Here is a 25,343-nt window from a genome sequence, read left to right as displayed (position 1 = left end):
ATCTATGTCATTTACTCACTATTTTCATTGCACGTAAACAGGTCTAATTCTAAAACGATCCATGTTTACCAAAAAGTCCTTATTTCTGTGCAATCATGAAAGACGACCGAAACTAGACATAATTGAACATCAAATAGAAATATATAGTATTTAATAAATACTATATAATATACATACAACACTAAACATGAATCATTCTTGCTGCAAAGTAACTGGTCAGTTTAAACAAATAAGTTAGACCTCTCCTACCGCTCCTTGAAGAAAAAATGAATGAAAATAATAAAAATTTATAAGCCAGCAGTGATGCATCTGGTGATGCTAAAATTACAACCCGTTAATTTTGCATCTGATGGCACCAAGAAACGTAGTTCATAGTTCAAAAAATCGGAGAATTTGTTAAGTTAAATTCATGAGCAGTGGTAGATGCGCGTTCCAGGGCTGCATGCACGTACCTCGCCGTAAAATCATACCGGATATTTTTTATGTACCGAGAGAACGTGCCTGGTATGTACCATGTAACTGGCCCGTAAGAACATAACGGTCCGATAAGAACGTACGACGTATGTACGACGTATGGACCCATAAGAAAGTACGACGTATCTGGGCCGTTAGAACGTACTTGTATGTACGACGTACCTAGCTGGCCGTAAGAACGTACTTGGCTGTGGTGGTACGCACGTAAAAGAAGTACGTACGTTCGTACCTGAGATGTACGCATAATTGGTACGTGAACACAGAATCTGTGCTCCATTTATGCAGGTACTTGGGACAAACAGGCGTGCCGTTTCTATTTATTTATTGGTTGTTCTCCTTCAGCCCAGACTAGCTTAATTATCTGAACCATCTCACCCTCTGCCATTATTTAAAAAATAATTAATACGGAGAGAGGATATTTTTCATAATTTAATAGACTTCTATCACGTAGTCGTGCAGTCTCCAACAGCCAAACAAATGTGGAAACTTCATACATATATTATATATTATATTAATTTCAGGATTTCTCGCAAACTTGCAATCGGAAATATTGCACGGTCCAACGCTCTGCCTACGAACTCCATCAAGAGCTTAACTATCCTCTAATTCAGGTTACGATTATTGGCGTCACAGGCAGAGCAACAGTTCATAATTTGGAAGCAGGATTAGCCTTGAGAGGATTTAGAGATCCGGAGCTCCAGGCCTATCCTAACAAAAGTTACAATTTCATTTCGAGCGCCAAGCAGTCTGCAGGATCTGCTAGGACTCCGCCACCAGCTATCGTCGCAGGATGTTCGAGGCGTTCGCTGTGAAATTAGATCCCGAGCTCATCGAGCCCGGGGGATTTTGCTTCATCTTCTGCAGCACCATGATAGCTTCGTTTGCTGGGAGAGTTAAAGCAAAACTCGACGGCTTTGTTGAATTACCAAAGTGCCTATATATAATATTACTATGGCTGTATTAATCTCTTCGTAAATAAAACGTAATTACGGCTCTGGCTTTGTGATTTTGACTGTTGAAGGTACATAATGTATCAAATGATACGTTCAAGTGGAAATTATCGTTGAATTGATTAAATTTCTGAAAGGATTGATCAGTTGCGAAAATCACAAATTATATTGAAAATCATGAGACTAAAATCCTATGTCAAGAATCAAGCACTGCCGTAAAAGACCAACAAGACGTTCGTAAAATTATATTAACCTTTAACTGTTAAGTTAATGTGATAAGTGTCAATTTAAGCGCAGAAGTCGATTTTAGCATATCGTTGTATGGGAACTGAGGAAGAACACTTGAAGGAAACGTCTTGGCAGAGTTAGACTTTATGCGTGCGGTGATGTGGAGCATCTTAGAAGAAATCTTCCACTAGCCTTCTTCGGCGTATCTCAAAACACTATCTCACTCTCTCCGTATGAGGTTAGAGCAGATGCATGCCATTGCTATGTCTGTGGTCTTCAAGATCAAATCAATAGAAGTTACCTATCAGTGACCCCATCTCTCAACACTTCGTTCCACACGAAACCTTTCCAGGTTGAAATTACCAAATGTTGCTCGAGCGCTTGTTTCGATGGCTGATTGAGATCGAGCAAAGTATATAGAGGCGCACCCAAAGCTGGCGTGATGCTGAGCGCTTGTCTTCAGATTTATCATGATATGGTAGCTAACAGAGCCGCGAGACGTACGGCCGAACCAAATCATAGCTAGCCAAGAAACTCGTAAAGAAAGACCGATTCTCGGCGTGATAACTGTTCTCGAGCCAGCTTTGCTGATCACCAAGATAATGCTCGTCCAACGCTTCTGTTCTTCTCCTTCTCGAAGCCAAGGGAAAATTTCACACTGACTCGTCGATGTGTGCGCTGGGAATTTGGTTGAAACTGTTCCTAATGAGAGGGTGGAGCTCAATATGATGTGGCCCTTGCGGCCTTTACGCGGGGTCCCGAAACTGATGAAGGTCTGGTATTCCAAAGTGGCGAACCGTTCGTGATATCATGACCCCTTGTCAGCCCAACTATGAAGATCTTTCTTATGGCATCTTTGTGACATAGAAGATCTTTCATAATATCTTAGTGGTTTTTAAGATATTTCACAGTATCTTTGAGACAGAGATCTTTCTTAGGATCTTTGGGACAAAGAACTTTCTTCGTATCTTTTGGAAAAAGATCTTTCTTAGTATCTTAGTGACTAAAGAGATTTTTTAATTACATGGGGGAGGAAACATATCATCTGATGAAACATATCAGATGAATAGTTGACTTATAATAATTGTTTTAAAGACTAATATGCGCTGCTGCGCTTAAACTGGTATTTGAGACGAGTTCCGAACTTCAAGTGGCTTACGAAGTGCCGGATTCGTGCACATTAACCCTGATGTAAATCTTAAGCTAATCGGAGACGACCACCGTACAATTTTCCTAGGGGGTATATGCCTAGGTAGATAATGTCCTGCAGCAGATCTGTGATAAGCGACAGGGCTTCTATTCTTTGTTAAGTAACTTTGCAACCCAAAACGCATCAGCTCTCCCGCAACAAAGGAACACAGCATCGATAAGTGAAGGCTTATCGTCCCCGACATAAGTGTTCGGCAAGAGTAATTCGTCTCGGCAGATACACATTTCCAGCTACAGGATCAGACCACGACTCTTCAATGGACAATTACCATTCAAAAGAGACTCGCTCGAGATATCTGCAAGGTAATTTGTTCATTGGTCTTGTGATGAACACGAACTTTCTTTAAGCTTACGACTGTTGACGTGGACAAACTTAGTTCTACTCTCATGGGTTAGAGTTAGATGATACATTTGAATGATGTTGATGAGTTTAACGCGAACTAATAAATTAGTCAACATTAAAGAAATTTAATCGTAAATAGATTTTATAGCCCGGGCCCCGATTACGAATTATACGCATTGAATGTGATGGAAGTCCGATTAACTTTACTTTTCTTTCATTTTTCTCGCATTTTTAATCCTAAAATTCGGAAGCTCAGACGTGGAATAGAAGGCTCAGCAGCGGGTAAGCTAACGGCTTGGAGTTGCAGACTAATGTCTGCTAACTAAAGTTCTAATGTTATTCTTACCTAACTAGATAATATACTTGAGCGGTGAAGGGTTAAGCAGCGTATGGCTGAGCAATAAATGTATTTGTGCACATAAATTGGAGCAACAAGGGCGAGGACATGGCAGAGCTGAGCTACACCGAGCTCGACTGCCCTATTAGAGGCCGAGTTATCAGTGCAACTCGCTCGTTAATGGTCTTTCTCTTTAGTGTCTGTCGCTCGAAAATAAACCTAAGGGACATTCGTCTTCAAGAGTTCGAGATTAGCTTTAAACACCTGCTCTTGATTAGAGTTATGTCTCGGTGATAAGAATAACGTATATCACTGGGATGAGTTCGACATTGTAATTCTGGGGCGCTCACCGATGCCATGAGTAATTAATAAATTTATTTTTGCTTTTATCGTCATACATGAACAACTTTCGCGATGGGGGTCATCGTTTTTCGTCGTTCTCGAAGTGGTCAATTTTCAACTTGCTTATTCGTTTTACAACTAACGTCTTCTGCAGAGTCATCCTTCGTCAAAGTTCGGTCGTAAACCGAAAATAATTTTCAATTAAGAATCCACTTTACACATCGACGTTCAAGTTCAACAGGGCACAGGCACTGCCTAGCAGGCACCCGCGTTGATCTGACCGCCGTGGCTGGCTTTCAATTTACGTTAACGAATACAAACGTGCAGCACGACAGCTGTCTGGCCTAGCGTTGTGACGGCGAGATGACCCGATGAGGCCAGCCTGAGCCTCAGCAGACTTTGTTGCTGTCGTGTGAGCCTCAGCAGACTTTGCTGCTGTCGTGTGAGCCTCAGCAGACTTTGTTGCTGCCGTGTGAGCCTCAGCAGACTTTGCTGCTGTCGTGTGAGCCTCAGCAGACTTTGTTGCTGCCGTGTGAGCCTCAGCAGACTTTGCTGCTGCAGTGTGAGCCTCAGCAGACTTTTCTGCTGCAGTGTGAGCCTCAGCAGACTTTGTTGCTGCCGTGTGAGCCTCAGCAGACTTTTCTGCTGTCGTGTGAGACTCAGCAGACTTTGTTGCTGCCGTGTGAGCCTCAGCAGACTTTGCTGCTGCCGTTTGAGCCTCAGCAGGCTTTGTTGCTGCCGTAGGAGCCTCAGCAGACTTTGCTGAGGTCGTGTGAGGCTCAGCAGACTTTGATGCTGCCGTGTGAGCCTCAGCAGACTTTACTGCTGTCGTGTGAGCCTAAGCAGACTTTGCTGCTGTCGTGTGAGCCTCAGCAGACTTTGCTGCTGTCGTGTGAGCCTCAGCAGACTTTGCTGCTGCCGTGTGAGCCTCAGCAGACTTTGCTGCTGCCGTGTGAGCCTCAGCAGACTTTGTTGCTGCCGTGTGAGCCTCAGCAGACTCTGTTACTGCCGTGTGAGCCTCAGCAGACTCTGTTACTGCCGTGTGAGCCTCAGCAGACTTTGTTGCTGCCGTGTGAGCCTCAGCAGACTTTAATTGTTGCCGTGTGAGACTCAGCAGACTTTGTTGCTGCCGTGTGAGCCTCAGCAGACTTTGTTGCTGCCGTGTGAGCCTCAGCAGGCTTTGTTGCTGCCGTGTGAGCCTCAGCAGGCTTTGTTGCTGCCGTAGGAGCCTCAGCAGACTTTGCTGAGGTCGTGTGAGCCTCAGCAGACTTTGTTGCTGCCGTTCAGAAAACGGTGTCGCAATAAAGCAAGGAAGGCAGGGAAGTAGGCTTGAGAACAAAGATGTTAAGCTAGGTTAGGTTTGGCCAAGATAATTCCATTGGATACTTTAATATAGAAATTATAATTATTTTATTATTTTATTAAAATTCACGATAATAATTACCGGCAGAGGTAGGAATGATCGCTTCGAGCTAGTTATTGTCGTTCTGAACCTTATTGAAAAATCTCTGATACAAAGCTAATGTATAATTATTTTTTGGGCTCGGCTTAGTCCTTCAGGGTATTAACGCAATCGATAACAGAAATCCATGATATTCTCCACTAATTGGGGGAAAACTCTAGAAAAATCATGCAAAATTAAGCATCTTCCATTTAAAATATAAGCCACTCAGTCAGATCACCGCATGCACAAAATAAATTGAAATAAAATATATCTTGACAGAAGATTCAATGAAATCAATAGAGATATAGATAACACTCAAAATTGCTCTGACATTATGAAACATAAGGTGATTTTGTCAGATTCTAAAAGAATTTTTTCTCGCATATTCACCTTCGTTTCAGGAACCTAAAAGAAATTTGTCAGCTGTCATTCTGATCATTGTCGCCCTATTGAACAAAATTAGGTAAACAATTGCGGTAGGAATAGCATGGCGATGGATTAAACGAGTGTGAGCGAAGGGTTAATGAGGAGGTCTCGTGGTCATTTCTCAGAGCTTATCAGCGATGCTCATCTTATCTCGAGCTGACAATTGCGGGGCCAACAAAGTGTGGCGATGAATGCCTTCAACGCTCGCCTGACACGTCCGCTTGACAGAGACTTTTGTATTCGTCATCTCGGGACGTGTGAGATCATCGTCTTGTGTTGATCATCTTGAGGCGTGTGTGATCATCGTCTTGTGTTGAATATCTCGAGGCGTGTGTGATCATCGTCTTGTGTTGATCCTGTCGAGGTGTGTGTGATCATCGTCTTGTTTTGATCATATCGAGGCGTGTGTGATCATCGTCTTGTGCTGAGCATCTTGAGGCGTGTGTGATCATCGTCTTGTGCTGATCATCTTGAGGTGTGTGTGATCACCGTCTTGTGTTGATCATGTCGAGGCGTGTGTGTTCGATGTCATAAATAAGTGATCGGTCCCGCTCGATCACAATCATGAAGGGTATAACGATTTGAAAAAAAGCCTCACTTATTTTTCCGAGTGAAGGTTAGCGCAGGGGCACTTCATGGTGTGCGTGCATTATTGTCTGTAGAATATGTAGCAGTCCCAGGCCACGATGAATCGCCGCTTCTGACTACCGCGCATCCGCCCTCATTTGGGCCAGCTGATGACCAATGCAGTTGCTTGCTTCTCGCCGCTTGTATATAGGTATAGTGGTGCAGAGGCAGACGATCAGGAATTATGTCCAAAGTAACAGTCACGTCGTCTCTCGAGTGTCTCCATGGTGAATTAACCTTATCATATATCTTTTTCAAGATATAAAACAGCCTCGGCACCGCCACGGAAAGAAATCAGAAAAATTGATCACAGATCTGTTACGTAGTGGGGGAATCCTGCAGTCTCCTTCTTCTCTCGCTCGCTAGATGTTATGTTCCAATCCTGAAGGTCTCGCTTCCGAAGTTTGGTGCCATTCTGTTCATTATTTCTCGTGTGTACAGAATGAAATACCTCTCCCATCTCCTTTGCAGTAAGTGCGGACCAAGTCGCTGCAACCTCACCCAGTAGTTTAATAAAGGGATGGATCCCTCCATCCCTCCAAAGAGATGGAGCATCCCTCCATCCCTTTGATCATGGAGGTTAAAGTTTGCTGGACCCTTTCCAGTTACAGCACTCCCCCGAGTGTGAACGGGGTCCTGAGCTGGCAGCAGTACTCAAGGATAGGGATTACATGGGCTCTGAAGTGCGGGATAATTTGTTCTTCTTCTCTTGATCCAAACGTCATCCAGATCCACCCCATCTGTAGCCTGCTAATTAAGTGCGAGTCTTTTCGAAAACGTCGTTGAAGCTTTACACAAAAAAATTTCCACTGAATAACACAACCAAACCAACCCCCAACACGTCATCACTACCAATGCAACATCACCTCACCCCCAACACAACATCATCACACATCACCACCCAATCAACAACAGCACAGCACAAACTCACCACCATCACTTCACCACCACCAACACAACACAACACCAACACTCCACCACCATGTAACCACCACCACGTCCCACCACCACGTCACCACCACCATGTCACCACCACCACGTCACCACCACCACGTCACCACCACCACACCATCACCACCACACCACCACCACTACCACGTCACCACCACCACACCATCACCACCACCACCACGCAAGTTCGCACATATCCCGCGTGGCGGCGCTGATAACAAAATTCAATCTGAAACTATTTCAGTATTTTCTTCGGCTGACCGCACAGTGACGGCTTGAGGTGCGGTGGTGGTGATGTGGTGTGGTGGTAGTGAGGGGGTGGTGTTGTGATAGTGGTGGAATGGTGTGGTGGTGTTGGTTGTGTAGGGTAACGTTGATGATGCTGGTGGTGGTTAGAATGAATGCTGGTTAACGGGGGTCAAAAAGAACAATATCGCAACCACGACAGGCGCAAAGATTGGTTATAATTATTTACTATCCATTTTATACTTATTTTGCAGTAATAATCGAAGTAGAAATTCCTTTATTTTCATGCAATACTTCCACAATACGAAACTAAATATAAATAGATCATAAATCAAGCGACCATCTCATGAACTTCCTCTAAACTAAAATATTTATTCTCAGTTTTTATAGTTGCGTGACTCCTCGAACAAATCACGCGCTTTCCACGCGTAAAAATGAAGCTCGAGTGTTTGTATTTTGTGTCGTGCAAACATCCTTGGCATTTTATCGGCAGCGCGATCTCCCTGACCATTGCTAAAGAAAATTTCCCTCGCCAGATTTCCAGAAAAATTCTCTTTTTTGGGCGCCAAAAGCCGCTGTCTTTTTGACGGATATTGAAACGGTATCAGCACATACAGGCGTCCGCCGCCCCGCCGTGACGACCGCACAAAGGACGAGGCTGTCGAGCAGCGACGATGATGACGTGCAGCGCCGGACCTTCGTCTGCAGCAGCGACGATGATGACGTGCAGCGCCGGACCTTCGTCTGCAGCAGCGACGATGATGACGTGCAGCGCCGGACCTTCGTCTGCAGCAGCGACGATGATGACGTGCAGCGCCGGACCTTCGTCTGCAGCAGCGACGATGATGACGTGCAGCGCCGGACCTTCGTCTGCAGCAGCGACGATGATGACGTGCAGCGCCGGACCTTCGTCTGCAGCAGCGACGATGATGACGTGCAGCGCCGGACCTTCGTCTGCAGCAGCGACGATGATGACGTGCAGCGCCGGACCTTCGTCTGCAGCAGCGACGATGATGACGTGCAGCGCCGGACCTTCGTCTGCAGCAGCGACGATGATGACGTGCAGCGCCGGACCTTCGTCTGCAGCAGCGACGATGATGACGTGCAGCGCCGGACCTTCGTCTGCAGCAGCGACGATGATGACGTGCAGCGCCGGACCTTCGTCTGCAGCAGCGACGATGATGACGTGCAGCGCCGGACCTTCGTCTGCAGCAGCGACGATGATGACGTGCAGCGCCGGACCTTCGTCTGCAGCAGCGACGATGATGACGTGCAGCGCCGGACCTTCGTCTGCAGCAGCGACGATGATGACGTGCAGCGCCGGACCTTCGTCTGCAGCAGCGACGATGATGACGTGCAGCGCCGGACCTTCGTCTGCAGCAGCGACGATGATGACGTGCAGCGCCGGACCTTCGTCTGCAGCAGCGACGATGATGACGTGCAGCGCCGGACCTTCGTCTGCAGCAGCGACGATGATGACGTGCAGCGCCGGACNTTATATTATATTATATTATATTATATTATATTATATTATATTATATTATATTATATAATATTATATTATATTATATTATAATTTGACAGCATCATTCGCACATGAGGCAACATTCACCGTGACGAACATTATGTGGACGAAGGATGTGGACGATATTTAGGAAAGGATGTTGGAGTTCTTCGAAGTTTTTTTTATGGTATATTCTTGTAGCTTAGTAGTTACTGCTTCAGTTCACTGCAATCCACTGCATATTCAGCTGATAAGCTTGGATATCACTGCTTCAGTTCACTGCAAGACACTGCAAGTCACTGCAAGGCACTACATGTTCAGCTGCACTGCATGTTCTCCGAGCTAGAGCTCCGAAAGCATCAGGACGAGCGCGTTGCGTTCAAACTTTGGACCAAAAAAGGTCTCCAGGCTCACGCTTGAGCGGCGCTAAATTGTCATGCTGAAGCCCAGGTAGCCATAGCATGAGCACTGGCCAACTAAAGATAAGCCGCAGCTCCATTATAACGCCTCAACCACCGCCTGCAGTCACACCTAAACACCTATTCGCTAGATTCATGTAATGAAACACTGCCATTATGGACGCTTGGTCTTCACCTTCTCGCGTCCCATGAACGCATTCGACATTTTTCCTGCCGTCGGGTTATTCCTTATCTTGATTGACGTGGCCATGAAAAAGCGAGTAATTGAGTCTATTGGCCAAATACAAGCAATGCGCTTTAGTTGTTATTTGATACCGTCATGTAATTACGGGAATTTGCCGATGGTTATCGGATTAAGAAACTGCGAGGAAGCGCATCCTGTGGATGACTTGGGAGGCTAAAAACAGACAAATTGCCACGACTTTGTTTTTTAGATTCGCCTTCTTGAAGTTATGTTTTAATGAAAGAAGAAATAGTGCAGGATACTAAATAGTAATTTAGTAATTGTGTGTAATGATAAAGTCTGCAAATTTCTGTAAGAGATAAAGGTGTTTCAAAATCGACAATAAGAATTATTGGAACAGCGCTTTGGAAAATATGGTTGCTCGTGGTTGCATTTACTTTCTGGTATATGAGTAACATATAACTTATTCACTTACGTTTCTTGATTTCATTGTAGATTAATTGTTGGACTACGTTCAAGCTTTCTCGTATTGTTGTTAAGACGCACCATTCCTTTTCATTCTGTTCACTATTTTCTTCACTAGCCTTCTCTATTTATTCCCTTTACTCGTCAGTCTTTACACGCCTTCAACAATAACCTTCAAACTTCACTTCCTCTGTGACCTTTCTTCCTCCACTCTACGTCGTGCTTTCCCTTCCTTCGTCATCATCCCTCATCCTCTCACCATCATTCCGTCACTCCTTGCCCATTCCCCTCATTTCCATGCCTCCATTCCTATCTTCCCTCACCTTCACATCTTCACTATCGCCCTTCTTCCCAAACCCTTTCCCATCCTTCCATCACTTCCTACTGCACCTCCCCACCCTTCCCTTTCCCTCGTCTTTCCCCTCAGGCTGCGAGGGCTGGCAGGCGCGATAAGGCCTTCCCTCAGATTGCCGCGATAGCTGGCAACAAGAAGCCCTCGTCGCCGCCATTTCTTCCAATTGTCGCCACAATTTGCATGTTGCCTCGTTACGATTTACTGCTCCGACACTTTTTCTTGTTGGATTTTTTAAACTTTGGTGAATAGCGACATTAATGTTGTTATGTACAATAGCGACTTTAACGTTGTTATGCACAATAGCGACATTAACGTTGTTATGCACAATAGCGACTTTAACGTTGTTATGCACAATAGCGACATTAACGTTGTTATGTACAATGGCGACATTAATTAATAGCGACATTATTTAGCGACATTTAGAGAAATTAATGAGGCTAAATAATGTTTCATGTGATGCATCAGGCGAATTTAGAATGTGAAACGCTAAATAAACAGTCAACATCATGTTGCTTGTATACAAATAAAGTTTTGTAACGTTTTTTAAGGTAACAACGTTTTTTGTATTAAAATTAATTCAGAATGCGAAACGCTACGATATAAATAAGCAGTTAACATCATGTTGCTTGTATAAAATGAGGTTTTGTACGGTTATTTTTTACGGTAAAGTAGCGTTTTTTGTGTAAAAATAAATTCAGAATGTGAAACGCTACAATATGAATAAGGAGTGGGCACATACACTAAAATACCTAGTTCTGTTGAAAGCGTTGCTGCATCTTTAATTAATGAATACTAATGGTTGAATTGACAATGTATGATGTTTCCATTTACTAGGTAATTAGAAGTTTACAATTCGAAATTCCTTAGCACATCTGTTAAATTTCCCCCTATATCGGCTTACGGTGGAACTCATTTATTTTTTAACCAAAATTTGCACTTTACATTTCTTTTTTAACAAAATCTGTCGAAATTTCCATCAAATATGTGCCTATGGGCCGACAACAAACTAAGTTAGGGTTATAAGGGAAGGTTTTTTTATTGGGTTTTATCAGATCGAGATGAAAGTTGTGCCAAAACTTAGACGGACTTGCGGTCCCCCTGAGGATAAGAACCTTCTTGCCGGCAGATAAAAACTCTGCGGAAGATAAAAAGTCTGCGGCAGATAAAAACTCTGCGGAAGATAAAAACTCTGCGGCAGATAAAAACTCCGCGGCTGATAAAAACTCTGCGGCAGATAAAAACTCTGTGGCAGATAAAAACTCTGTGGCAGATAAAAACTCTGTGGCAGATAAAAACTCTGTGGAAGATAGAAACTCTGCGGAAGATAAAAACTCTGCGGAAGATAAAAACTCTGCGGAAGATAAAAACTCTGTGGAAGATAAAAACTCTGCGGAAGATAAAAACTCTGTGGAAGATAAAAACTCTGTGGTGATAAAATCTCTGCGGCAGATAAAAACTCTGTGGAAGATAAAAACTCTGCAGCAAATAAAAACTCTGCGGAAGATAAAAACTCTGCGGAAGATAAAAACTCTGCGGTGGATAGAAAAAAATCTCCCGCAGATAAAAAATCTCCCGCCAATCGCGCGCCAGATCATCGCCGGCGCCTATAGGATGCTTATGCCTAAAGCTTACGCATCCATTCACGCAGAGAAATGGCTGAAACTTTGTCTGAATAACGGCTAACTTTTTGCCTTGAGTGAATAATTGTGACCCAGTTTGGCCCGACCATAAGGTGTACCAGTGATACGAACAGAAATTAGGACGCTATATTCGGACAAATATATATATTAGTTTTTCCGAGTCCATGATCGTTGTCAGCATCGTGGCAATGAAATTCCTAAGTGATGTGGCAATGAACTTATAATAATGTATACTATAAGCTTATGCATTCGTTAAAGTCTAAAAAAATGCTACTCCTACCTGAAAAGTCAGGACCACCTTACCGTCTACACGCCAATCGATCCACTAACTTTTCAAAATCATCGTCCTTATATATATACCCGACAATACTGCAAACACTTGGTCCCTTGACCTTAATATGCCGTAAAAAGTCGGTCACATGATAATAATATTCTAATAATAATATAATATATGGAAATTACAAAATGTCAAGAGGAAAATTCATTTAAATTGAACACCGTTTCCAAAGTTTGAATATGGCCGCAGGATGAAATTTTTATCTTTTCAGTGTACCGTTAAACGTTCGGACATAACGCACAGCCTTCAGTCCTCGTATTTGATGGGATGGGATATAACTTCACGCTTTCCTATTCTTAACTTTAAGTCAGTTTTAGATCGTTTAAACCATTCAACTCATACCAATTCCAGGTAAAATTGACATACGAAATGAATGAGTTAGCGCTGTGAATGAACACTTGCGGTTTAAATATCATTTAATACAAATATAATAAAGATTATAGTTATATGGAAGCCATCAATTGAAATGGAATTAACAGGTTACAGTTAGGAAAATGAAAACTGAGAAGCATTGCTAGATTTAAATCTATATGGATCGTTGACTATTTTGAGATTATTAAAAAATTTAATCTACACGAATGCCTTCAAAGTAAGCGTGACTATTCGTATATTCGTACTTGGGGAAGACAAAGTAACCATAGTAGCCATTGACTGACCAAGTGTTAATAATTAGTGTGCATAGTAGTACTACGTAGTAGATTGTACCAGAATAAACTATTTGATATTTCTATTTCCCAGGAATGTACTTTTTGTGCATTCATAATTGCTTTACTCACATCGTGTTGTATTTGGACGAGCCCAAGCTATTCCATAGCAGCATGAACAAGAATATAATGCAGATACAGTGTAGTATTGCAGGAATTAGTAAGAAGTTGTAATGAACATTCATCAGTGTCGAGAAACTGTATTGATCTAAAATTTAATTTGTACGAGGTGATCGTGGGCAAAGATTGTGCACTACGCAGGAGTTCGATTTCTGACGCATCAGGGTCAACGGGACCATAGATACCTTGCAAGATAACACCCAACTCATTCCATTTACTGATGCTGAGAGCGATATGTCTGTTATAAGTCATCTTTTACATACACGTGATGATAGACACGATATGTCTAAAGCTGCAAAACATTTCTGGAGCTGTTCGCCGATGGACGAGATGATAGCGCCGCTGTTCAATGGATAAAACTCAGACTTCTTTCTTAGGACTTGTAGCTCATTTGCATTCGATAGGTCTTAGATATTGAGGCTTCAATTTTGTGACGAACAGATAGGCTTGCCTCTCACTCTTGCTAAGTAATAGAAGGAAATTAGCGTGTAAATGCTTGCTACACGACGCCGCTCCAATATGGTTTGATGGAGTCCGAGAGAAATCGACAAGGCTCCAGACCAATCTGCTCTTCGATGGCAATCTCCCGAGACCATGAAATTCACTTAGAATTTGTAAGCCGGCAAAATGCAAGGTTAATATTTCATTCTGGTATGGTTCTACTTATGCATAACCTAAGCTCGAGAATAATTTTGGTCTGTAACCAATTTTGCTGTAACAAATTATTTTAAACGAGCAATGGATGAAACAGAAACGCCACCCTGGATTCTTTTCTTTTCTTCTTTTTTCTTCTTTGAATTCTTTTAACCCTGGAATTTTAATTCCAATACGAAAATTGGAGAAGTAAAAAGAATGTAGCATATAAGAGGGAAGTAGCTCGGCATTAATTTAAATTACATCATAAATACGTTGAAAAAAATTAAGCATTTAGTTGCGTATGAAAATTATTCTATGAAACAAATTGCCAATGCTAAAGTTGAAACTACATCGTCCGAAACATTCGATAGGCTAGCACCAACAATTCTTGAAGTCCTGCGGCCAATCATAAGTCTTCTTACATTCGTAGTCGAAGTGAACGGATGTAACCTAGTTTTTCATTGGTCGTTCATTGTGGTGAACTCCTGACCTCTGCTTCTAATTGAAAAACTTGAGGGCAAATTAGTGAAATAACAGGCTGAACTCGTTAAAAAAAGAATAATAATTTAAATATTATGTGCATAATTACTTATATTTTACTACTTATTTCAAGGCTGTGTAGTAATGTCAACAATTCCACAGTAAGTCTGCAAAATATTCTGTCGTATGAAGATCTCAGCGCCTGCGTTGCGTAATGATAACCATTGCATTTCTGACATGGCCGATAAATATGCCTATACATATCTTTTAATAGCCTCGCGACACGACATAGGCTGCGCGTTGCCATAGATAAGAACCTGGCTCGATTTCTCTGCGCCGTATCGCGCAGCCTTGATACTCGGCAGCGTAACGAACAGCGATGCAATCATGCACAGGAACTTTGCAACCAATATCGTTATCTTGCTGATATCATCAGCAGGATAATGATATCGTGATATCTTTATCTGAAACACTATTCATGGTAAAACGTCAAATAAAGTTGGGGATTTTCAAGATCGCTAAAGACTCCAAATCTCCCTTGCGATCCTGTTCCAAAATCCATTTCTAACCATGATGATACAAGTATTTTGATAATGCAATTCAAAACAAATATAATAGACTAAATTTATGATGAAATCAAGAAAAACCTAATCAACCCACCTTGATTAATGCGTATACTATCAAACAATAAATAATATAACAGAGCTCACTAACATTCACCTCCACAGCATCAAACACACCATCGAATATTGCACTCGACTGGTAGAGGTCATATCAAAGAGTATTGAAATCCTACAAAGATCCTACAACTTATTTACTAAAACTTATATATTAAAATTACAGATTTCATTTATGTTAATTTCCTCTTCAGTAGAAGTGGATTAAAAAATATACTAACTGAAATATTTCCTAAGATCGATGTTGGATCGAACTTCTAGTACCGATAATATGAATAATTTCACACAATCGTTCCTAAGGCAAATGATAGTAAGTGGAATGATAGCTTCAGAGATTTATTTAATTTATTTAGATGGAACTATTTATAGATGAACGTTGATCAACCAATAATTGTTGGTAGACTTGATGGAGTCGGCAATGGTCTCGGCAAGGGAATCAAGGACATCAGAAAATGCGTCATGCTATCGTCATCGGCACCAAAGAGTTGCAGCTGGTCTTGAACAGATGGAGTGATACTGAAAATAAAAATAAGGGTGCAGGCTGAATACAGGTGAATGAACAAGTAACCGTTTCTAAATTTCAAAGTATCATGTGAGAGTTTAAAACAAATATTAAAATTGAATGTTAACACACCTGAGTTAATTGTGGACTCAGTGTGGTAATACACTTTTTGAAGAGACAGTTCAATGAAAATAGATGAAATCAGATTAAGGAGGATGCTTCAGTTAGGAAATAGTATAGAATAGTTGAAGAGTTTGATTTGAAAGAAGATTAATGAACAAGTGACGGCTTACGTTATTGACAACACAGCTATTTTCAGTGCCGCCATCTTGAACTTTAAGTAAATTGAATTTTAATTGTTGAACGTGATTAAGATCACCATTAATAGAATTAATTGAAACTGAAACATCCAGTTGAAAATAAAGCAAAGCGGTTAGCAACTAAACAAAACGAAAGAAACTCTGGCACACAAACCAAGGAATAGATAAATCGCAGAACAAAGAAGAAATTTAGACTTATGGTTGAATGCTGGTGAAGTATCGGAGGCCGACGACAGGCAGGCTGGAGATAATGAAATTGCGTGTGGCTACGGTGGTGTATCAGTGATTACTCTTATTTGCGGAAACCCAGGTCTGACCTAAATTACCCTAACATTAAACTTACCCTAGACTTATCTTAATATTACCCAAATATAAATTACTACTAAATTCAGTTTAAAGAATAGAAATATGATTAACGGTGGGAAATTTCCCACAATAAGTGATTTTTATAAATTGTTTACAAATAAAACTGTATGTACGATAGATAGCTGAAAAGTGCATATGTTTGATACGCTTTAAGTAAATACCTTGCATATCATTAGTTTGATTAACGTATCTCTGGTACGTGTTCAAGTATTTGACGAAAGAAACTTTTCGTGTCCCTTCCCAACATAGAAAAAAGTCTTCAATTTTTAAAATTTTGTAGAGCTTCTTGCCAGTAATTGTATAATAAATAATTGAACGCGCATTAAAAATGCTCTTTCCTCAATCGGATTTTCACAGTATGCATGAGAATTATTCAAAAGACTTTAAAATAAAGTGATAATTTGGGTAAAAGCAACTAAAGTAACCGTTAAGTTTTCTTATTAAATCTTTCGTGGGTAAGAACGAAAAAAAATATAGGCTAAAAATACTAGAATAATATTATAAAAAATTGGTTTTGGAAAAATTCGATTTCATTCGACAGCGCATCTACTCTAGCCTCCGATTGATGTTTTGATTTTACACGATTGGCAGGTCAATAAAAATGTGCAGTGTCTGTCTATCGTTATCGCGATGTGAAATCTTTGACAGGCATCCAGACGCCATGTGATTATCAACAGAACCTAGCAGGCAGGCATGTCCGAAACTTCAAGTACTACTGAACTGTTTCATGGGTACTTACTTTATTTACTTTAACCATGATATAAGAGACGGACACGCAACGTAGAAGGTTTTTTCCGTCACCGATGGCACCGATAAACGTAAGATGGAGCAGGCAGTGCAGCCATCATCTTCCCGTCTAATGAGGCTTGAGTGAGACGATCTGTCTTCGGGCAACCCGCGTCTGTCCAGGAGCCTTCATAATCGTGCAGAAACTCACAAGACGAGACCTGACCTGTAAATTTTAATGCTTAGTTTCCGTGAGTATAAAACCGCTATGAACACCAGGAAACTAGAAATAGTGTTATTTTAAATATAATATTTTCACGATAACGCGCAGTGTACACACACGATATATTACGTAAGTATTCAGTATACGTTATGTGTTAACTAGGAAGGCAAAGTTACAGTTGATGTATTTTCTCAGTATTTACAGTGATACCTCGACTTGAACTTGATTCGTTCCGTGGCTGGGTTCGTATTAGGAAATGTCCTAATGTAGAAGCATTATTGGTATGTGATTCGTATAAACACAATTTAAATCAAATATTAATTGCACCGAATCGGTTCCTAAGCAGAGAAATGTTTGTATGCGGAGGCTAAAAACCTCGAATCTCCGGTTCTAATCTGTAAAAGTTTGCAAGCAAAGGCGCTCGTAAGTCGAGGCAACACTGTATGTACAAAGTCTTTTAACATTAATTTACAGTCACTACACAAACACAGTAAATTGAAGCACGTGGGCGAGTTTAATATACAATCTTCATTAATATGATTTTATATCGAGGAACAATCACCACAATTAAGTCGCTAAATCCAGACAATTGCTTGAAAACAATTATGGTGATTTAATATTTAATAGATTATTTTACTGTAGATATCAATAGCAGCTGAAATACAAGTCATCGCACTGCATATCGTAGCTATACTGTCACTGTTGAAATTAGTAGGAGCCAATGTTATAGCACTGTAAACGAATATTAATATCCAATGACGATTTTTCACACCATATCGTAATTTGATCGAATGTGCACTGATATTTCAGATGACAAGCATCCATACCAAGTCAAAATTTGAAATTAAGGCTTGTACATCAACGTTTATATTAGTTACAGTTCCTCCCGTCATGATATTTCGAAATGAAAACATCAGTTCATTTCATTTTGTAAAGAAAAAATCTCTATTTATACATCAAGGTAACATATCATGCCCGCCATTCTATTTTATTTTCTAGACAAGGCAATGTCGCAGCTAATTTACTTCAACTTTAAGGAGTAAAGTCCAGTGTTGCGATGGGATTTATTGCAGCCGTTGAATTTGAAGACTAATTACACATCCGGTCCTTCCCATCCGTCAGCTCAGTCAAACTTTTTAGTAAAGCTAATCATGGATGCTTCCACGAACCACGAGACGTTTTTCCCGGAAATTGCTTCATATTCTTTGTCAATTGAGTGAATGTTGTTATAAGTTTGTAATTTTACCCTAAATAACTAAATTTTCCCTGATATCGTTGCGCCCTCGTGCAGGGTGTTTACGCAAGCTACCCGTCGTCACATCAGCGGCAGGATGCCCTGTTATCTGCTAGATATTTCTTATCAGAGGAGCATAAGCAACTCGACTCGCTATCCGGGTCAGGGGATAAAATAGTGGCTTTATCGTACCTCCTTAGCTGTACACTCTACGATCATTCACTTTGTTGTATTAAAATAAAAAATAATTAAATCGTACCTCGTTAGTTCTAAATGATTGCACAGTGTACAGTAAAGGCACGGGCGTCGTATTTTTATAACGATCGCACCTCCTTAACTGTATACACTCTACGATCATTCACTTTTTTATATTAAATCGTACCTAGTTAGTTCTAAATGATTACAAAGTGTACAGTAATGTCAAGTACGTGCGTCGTTGTTGTTAATAACAATCGTACCTCCTTAGCAGTACACTCTACGATCATTCATTTTGTTTTAATAAATCGTACCTGGTTAGTTCTAAATGATTGCACAGTGTACAGTAATGGCACGGGAGTCGTTGTTTTTTTTATAACAATCGTACCTCCGTAAATGTACATTTTGAGATCATTTAGAACTCAAGTTATATTTAATGCTAAAAGGGTGATACTTAAAGATACTGTGACTCATCCTAAGTTCTAAAAAGGTTGTAATAAATGGTTTCTACAATGAAAGTTTCAGAATAAATACAATAGGTTATTTAAGTTTCATCAAATGGCATAGTTGAAAAACCGAATGTAAAAATGTATATTACAACACTCCTCTTTAACTTTACTTCTTGTTTTTCTGTCTGTCTGTCTGTCTGCCACAAATATTATAATCGAAATTTAACACACTTCTACTTATCCTATCGATCTGAAATTTTGCACACTTGCGTAAAGTTGGAGACAATGCATGAATCGAATGTCAAAATAAATAATTTTACAAAATAATTTTTTAGTATTAAAAATTGAAAAAATAATTTTGTCAGCTACAAATCTTATAACTGATATTTGACTCACTTTTACCTGTCTAATTGATCTGAAATTTTGCATACTTGTGTGAAGTCGGTGGCAATGCATGAATCAATTGATAGAATAAATAATTTTGAAAAAAATTATATATTAAAAAAATTGAAATATTAATTTTTAATATTCGAAAATAAAATGAGAATTTCATTGTACATCTTCAACACTGGAGACAATGGATTCTTTAGAAGTGTTGTCTTTAAAAAGTAATTTTTAAAGGTATATTTTTTTCAAGTTATTCTCGCCTTCAAAATGAAGATTTATTAGCTGATACTTCGTGGATATGAGGCAATTTATTTATCGATTAAATTGATTGTTATCTTTTTACAATTACTTCTGTAATTGTTATCCGTATGCTTTTTCTTAATTTGTACATGAATTTTCACATCGTGGTTATACCTATAAGTCAATATTAAATTATTTACGTTATAGATCTCATAACTATTATCCGTAATATTATTATCGTTATAGTTCTTATTACTATTATCCGCAATATTATTATCGTTATAGTTCTTATTACTACCATCCGCAACATCATTATAGTTTTAGTTCCTATAACTATTAACCGCAATATTATTATCGTTTATAGTTCTTATTACTATTAACCGCAATATTATTATCGTTATAGTTCTTATTAATATTACCCGCTATATTATTATCGCTATTGTTCCTATTACTATCATCTGCAATATTATTATCGTTATAGTTCTTATTACTATCATCTGCAATATAATTTTAACGACTGCCATGCGTTGCTGTGGCATGATTTGACTGGCTTTTGATTCATGCCGAAACAAAAATAAATGTAAATAGATCATAAAAAAAGTTGGTAAATGCTTAAGATAAGTTGAGGATCACTGCTTGGAATACTCATTATGGACTCTCGATTAAATATTTTAATAAATCTTAGAGTGAATGTTAAGATGATTCAAAAAATGAAAGTTGAACATTCAACAATTTAAATGCTTATTAAACTTGCAATATTAATTTTGCATAATTAATAACATATTCATTAAATGTTAATCATATACTAATCTATTACCTCAACCCATGATTCATAGGCGGCGTCCGGCACCCAGTTAAATGGATGGATCAAATTGTCCAAATAATGGCCAATTTTCTGCACGTAGCACTGATACACCCTTTTTTTTTGCTCGGCAAATAGGGTTAGGATGACCCACATGAGGGAAAAAGTGCATCACTATTTGACTATGTGCCACTGATTTTTTTGAGTGTATAGCAGAAATCTGCGCCAAACTGTAGAGTCCCGAGGCCGAGATAAGGCTAGATATGGCAGACATTTAATGATGTGTGGAGTTAAGGCTTATCTCGCGCTTATCTCGCGCAGTGTTGGTGCAAACTTTGAAATGAGCGAATGCCACGACAGTGTTGGTTCGTGCAAAGAAGGAGATATCGCTTATCAGCCGCTTATCTCCTAACGAGAGTCCCGCCAAAATGGCCGATATGGACACTGATAACAACACGTGAACTGCCGCCGCGGCCTCGCTTACGACTCTTCACGCACCGAGAAAAACATTTCCGCAAAAAATGTGAATTTAAAAATACAGATAATTTGAATAAAAAATTTTATAAATAATTTCAATTATTTTTGTACATTAAACTTCGAATATTGAATTGATTAAAAATTATAGAAATCGCTGAAAATTTTTACGGCTGGATTCAACTCGAGAAACCAGTTTCAATGCCTAAGAAAAAATTTTTTTTTCCTTATCTTAAACAAAATACGAGTACCTCAATCTTTGATTCATTAATATCTACGCACATATTCATAATTAATCATTATTATTATTTTTAAATTTCTTATTTCAAATCCTAAACAAATTTTATTCTCTCTTCGTCCTCGGCAGCAAGATAAGGAGGTGGGCCGTGCGGGGTATATGGCGCACCATCAGCTGACACTGCGCCGCTGATATGGCGCACCATCGGCTGACACTGTGCCGCTGATATGGCGCACCATCAGCTGACACAGCGCCGCTGATATGGCGCACCATCAGCTGACACAGCGCCGCTGATATGGCGCACCATCAGCTGACACAGCGCCGCTGATATGGCCGCTTTTTACAAATTTACTAAATTTATTGGCTATTTGCTGATTTTTTTTCTCGCTTGCGAATTTCATATATATGCCAGAGCTACTTTGTACCATTTGGCTACACTTTGGTATTGAACCCCAGCAGTTAAAATTCTCAAGAAGGTTGATGCAGCTGTGGTCGGCCACTTGAAGGCGTACAAAGACTTTTTCACAAGCTCGCATTTTTGGAGCCGTAATATTATAACTTTATATAGAGTACCTGTAGCGGCTTAAGTACCTGTAGCGGCTTAAGTACCCGTAGCGGCTTAATTATTGTAGCGGCTTAAGTACCTGTAGCGGCTTAAGTACATGAAGCGGCTTAAGTACTTGTAGCGGCTTAATTAAGTAATTTAGCGGTTTAATTAAATACATGTAACGCCCAAAGTAAGCGTACCGACCTTAGTAAACGCAGCGGCGATTTCTCGTCTGTGATTGGTGGGTTGAGCTTGAAAAGCCGTCAGTTATTGACTGACAGAATTACGAAATCGTAACTATTTCTGATGGTACGGCCTATATGGGCTGTACAGCGTTGGAGAGCTATGACCGAATCCCGTTACGTGTTTGTCATTCAAATCCTTGCAGGTTCGTCACGATTTTCCTTGCGATAACGATTGTTTGTGGGCCCTTGTCATATTTTCTATAGCTTGCTTGTCATCGATGGACAGATCACTCGCGTCAGTCAAGCAATCACGATTGTTTATTGGGCTTTAGCTATTCATTTGTCGAGGTCAATGTCACTGGACGAGGAATCGAAAGGGAAATCTTAGAGTCGGAGTTCTGATTTCTTTTTTTCTCCGACCTCAGTTATTCTTCACATCCTGATTTATTTCTCTGTCCCGGTAGGAACAAGATGCAAGATGATACGACACGTGGATATATAATAATCAGTGAATGGTCAGCCTAAAATTCAGGCAGGAATAACGTTGTGACCATTAATAATCGGGCTTTGCCTTTAACGGTTGTCATGCAGAGCTTGAGTGACGTAGTCGCGCTCACGTCACTTATGTTATGCGTGTTGTAACGATCACAACGATGGCCTGGAAGGTGTCTATGCATCTTTATTTTGTCCTTACGACAGCATATTGAAGTATCTATGGTGTCCAATCGATTGTATAATTCGTACAAAAAATCTCAAATCTCTAGTTTATTTTATTGAAATTCACTTGAACTCCATTAAAAGAATTCTGTGTCACATGAAATGATGCTGCTAAAATATGGCGTTAGCTGCGTTCTGAAATTAATGAAGTGCGTATAAATAACGTTGCTGGAACAGCCTGGTAATGTTTGTTGGGAAAGTGAAACTAAATTTATACTGACACCTCACTGTAATAAAAATGTATCATGCTCGGAAATGTGAAAGTTATTCCTATGGCGCATACTATATCTTCATCCCCACTTACATTGAATAATCGATAGTACAGTTTAACACGCAATGTAATGACCATCACGACGGACTTTAGTGTACCTAATAAAAAACTGACACGCGCACACTTACAAGAATAAAAGTACAGCTTAAAAACACTTTAGTTTCAACACCACAAACTTCACTTTTCATATATATTCTTATACTTTACAGCCACTCACATGTAGCTAAGCGGTACACATTTTACGCAGCACACTTTAGTGTCGTAAAACACATCATTTAGGTCCTTAGTGTCACCAGTACGTATCATCGTAAAGATAGCGGGTATCTCTTGCCCGATTCCTTCTATCCTATACCCAGGGCCACGAGACGAGCCAGGATATTCCCCTTATCCTACGCAGGATAACTCTAAACACTTGGGGATTCTCACTATCGCGCGTCTATCATTGAACATCACCATTGAATTTCAGGAGATTCGTTATACTCATGAATCGCTGAGGCATGAGTCATGCATATTTGTACTCAGGCTTCTCTGTTTTGCAGTTGGTGTCGTAAAAGTTATTTATAATGAATGCTTTATTTTAATTTTAGTTAAACATTCACGCTCAGAGTAAGTATAGAACAAATATTAGTTTATTTAATATATTGCTAATAAACACAACCGCTTTTTGAAGACTGCAGTTTATTGTCCAAGAAATTACAGATCAAGTCATCAAAAAATATATACTGAATAACTGAACATGGATGTTCACCCTCACGAGGACACTCACCCTCACAAGAAGACTCACCCTCACGAGGAGACTCTCCCTCACGAGGAGACTCACCCTCACGAGGAGACTCACCCTCACGAGGAGACTCTCCCTCACGAGGAGACTCTCCCTCACGGGGAGACTCACCCTCACGAGGAGACTCTCCCTCACGAGGAGACTCTCCCTCACGAGGAGACGACTCTCCCTCACGAGGAGACTCACCCTCACGAGGAGACTCTCCCTCACGAGGAGACTCTCCCTCACGAGGAGACTCACCCTCACGGGGAGACTCTCCCTCACGAGGAGACTCACCCTCACGGGGAGACTCACCCTCACGAGAGGACTCGCCCTCACAAGCTTCCATTCACCCATGTTATCACATGATTATTTAATCCGTTAATCAATAAATTCAGTTTTATTTTTATCAATAAATCCAGCCGCTAATTTTTCCGTTCATTCAGCGTCCCACAGTTCATCAAATTTCTTTCCCTATAATAATTTTTCCTATATTTCTTGAGTGCATCATTACTCTAATTGCTGTGACAATTTCAGCAGGTGATTTAATAATATTTTTCTAATAATAAAAATTGATTGTGATGACTAATATTAGAGATGTCACCATCCCGTCATTATCAGTATCTCAGTTATGATAAGAATTCATTGTGTGGCTTATGAGGCGTTGAAATTAAGACTATATAATTAATTTACAATTAACTCTATACAATGGGATGCACTAATTATTCGTTAGCAAGATGAACGTTGTTATTGCTCCGGTCGGATTGCCCGATAACGAGCCTATCCAACCGGATCTACACCGAGAAAACTAACGCCGGATTTGATAAGGCTTGGAATGTCACATGCATAATTATAATAATGCGAGATAATAAAAATAACATGACTTGCAGTAAAGACTCAGAAAAATTTCTAGTTCACATTTGCAATCAACTGAACAGTAAATTGGAGTTTAGAAAGGATGTGTTAAATAAACTATGCAGTGAAGAAACAGAAGATTACTGTACTCAATTTACTGTATTACCTCCTGACTATGATAATTTGTGTGGGAAATTGTCAACACCTATTGTTCGATGTTACTTATAGATCGTCTCGAAATCAAACATCATCATAAAGCAATATGATATTATGTATTTAATCTCACGATATCATTTTGGGGAATTATAATAAACATGTTCATTGATTCATCCAACTGAAGAAATGGTACATAAATTATAAAACTACTAATGAGGATGATGTAAAAAATATTTTATTGCATTATCATTAATCTTCATCACAATGAAACGACCTTAACGTTAATCCATTTCATTGCGTAAACAAAAATAACGTGATAGCGTTCTAGAGTTAAACTTGCAGTCGAGATTGGCACGGCTGCTGCCACGTCACAAGGCCTTCATCGCGACGTTTGGTACGTGTATCAAGCTACCAGCAATTATCCTCATAGCAATCAGACTCAACCAAAGTGAATTCGTGGTCATAAATTGTCAGTTTGTGATCTGCTACCGTCTGACTTGAGCGATTTCCTGTCTCGTGGCCGGGAGAGCGGGCACCTTGAGACACGGTGACACGTCTCTTTTTTTATAGTATAGAAGCACTGCATAGCCTTTGAAGT

At 40.1% G+C, this 25,343-nt stretch overlaps 1 protein-coding gene across 1 annotated transcript; it reads right to left on the bottom strand.

Annotated features, from left to right (window-relative positions):
• Window positions 1-1,251: 1,251 nt before the first annotated feature.
• Window positions 1,252-24,083, bottom strand: LOC108670486. The gene is made up of 5 exons (XM_018157962.1): window positions 23,759-24,083; window positions 8,193-9,035; window positions 4,972-5,159; window positions 4,205-4,721; window positions 1,252-1,358 (listed from the first exon to the last, which is right to left on the bottom strand). The coding sequence occupies exons 1-5, from the start codon at window positions 24,081-24,083 to the stop codon at window positions 1,252-1,254; spliced, it is 1,980 nt and encodes a 659-aa protein (XP_018013451.1).
• Window positions 24,084-25,343: the final 1,260 nt, after the last annotated feature.

Source organism: Hyalella azteca, unplaced genomic scaffold (genome assembly GCF_000764305.2).
Source record: "Hyalella azteca isolate HAZT.00-mixed unplaced genomic scaffold, Hazt_2.0.2 contig15124, whole genome shotgun sequence".
In the NCBI taxonomy this organism is placed as follows: Eukaryota; Metazoa; Arthropoda; class Malacostraca; order Amphipoda; family Hyalellidae; genus Hyalella; species Hyalella azteca.
The sequence above is the reverse complement of the archived record's forward strand: the minus strand, read 5'-3'. Positions and strand labels throughout refer to the sequence as shown.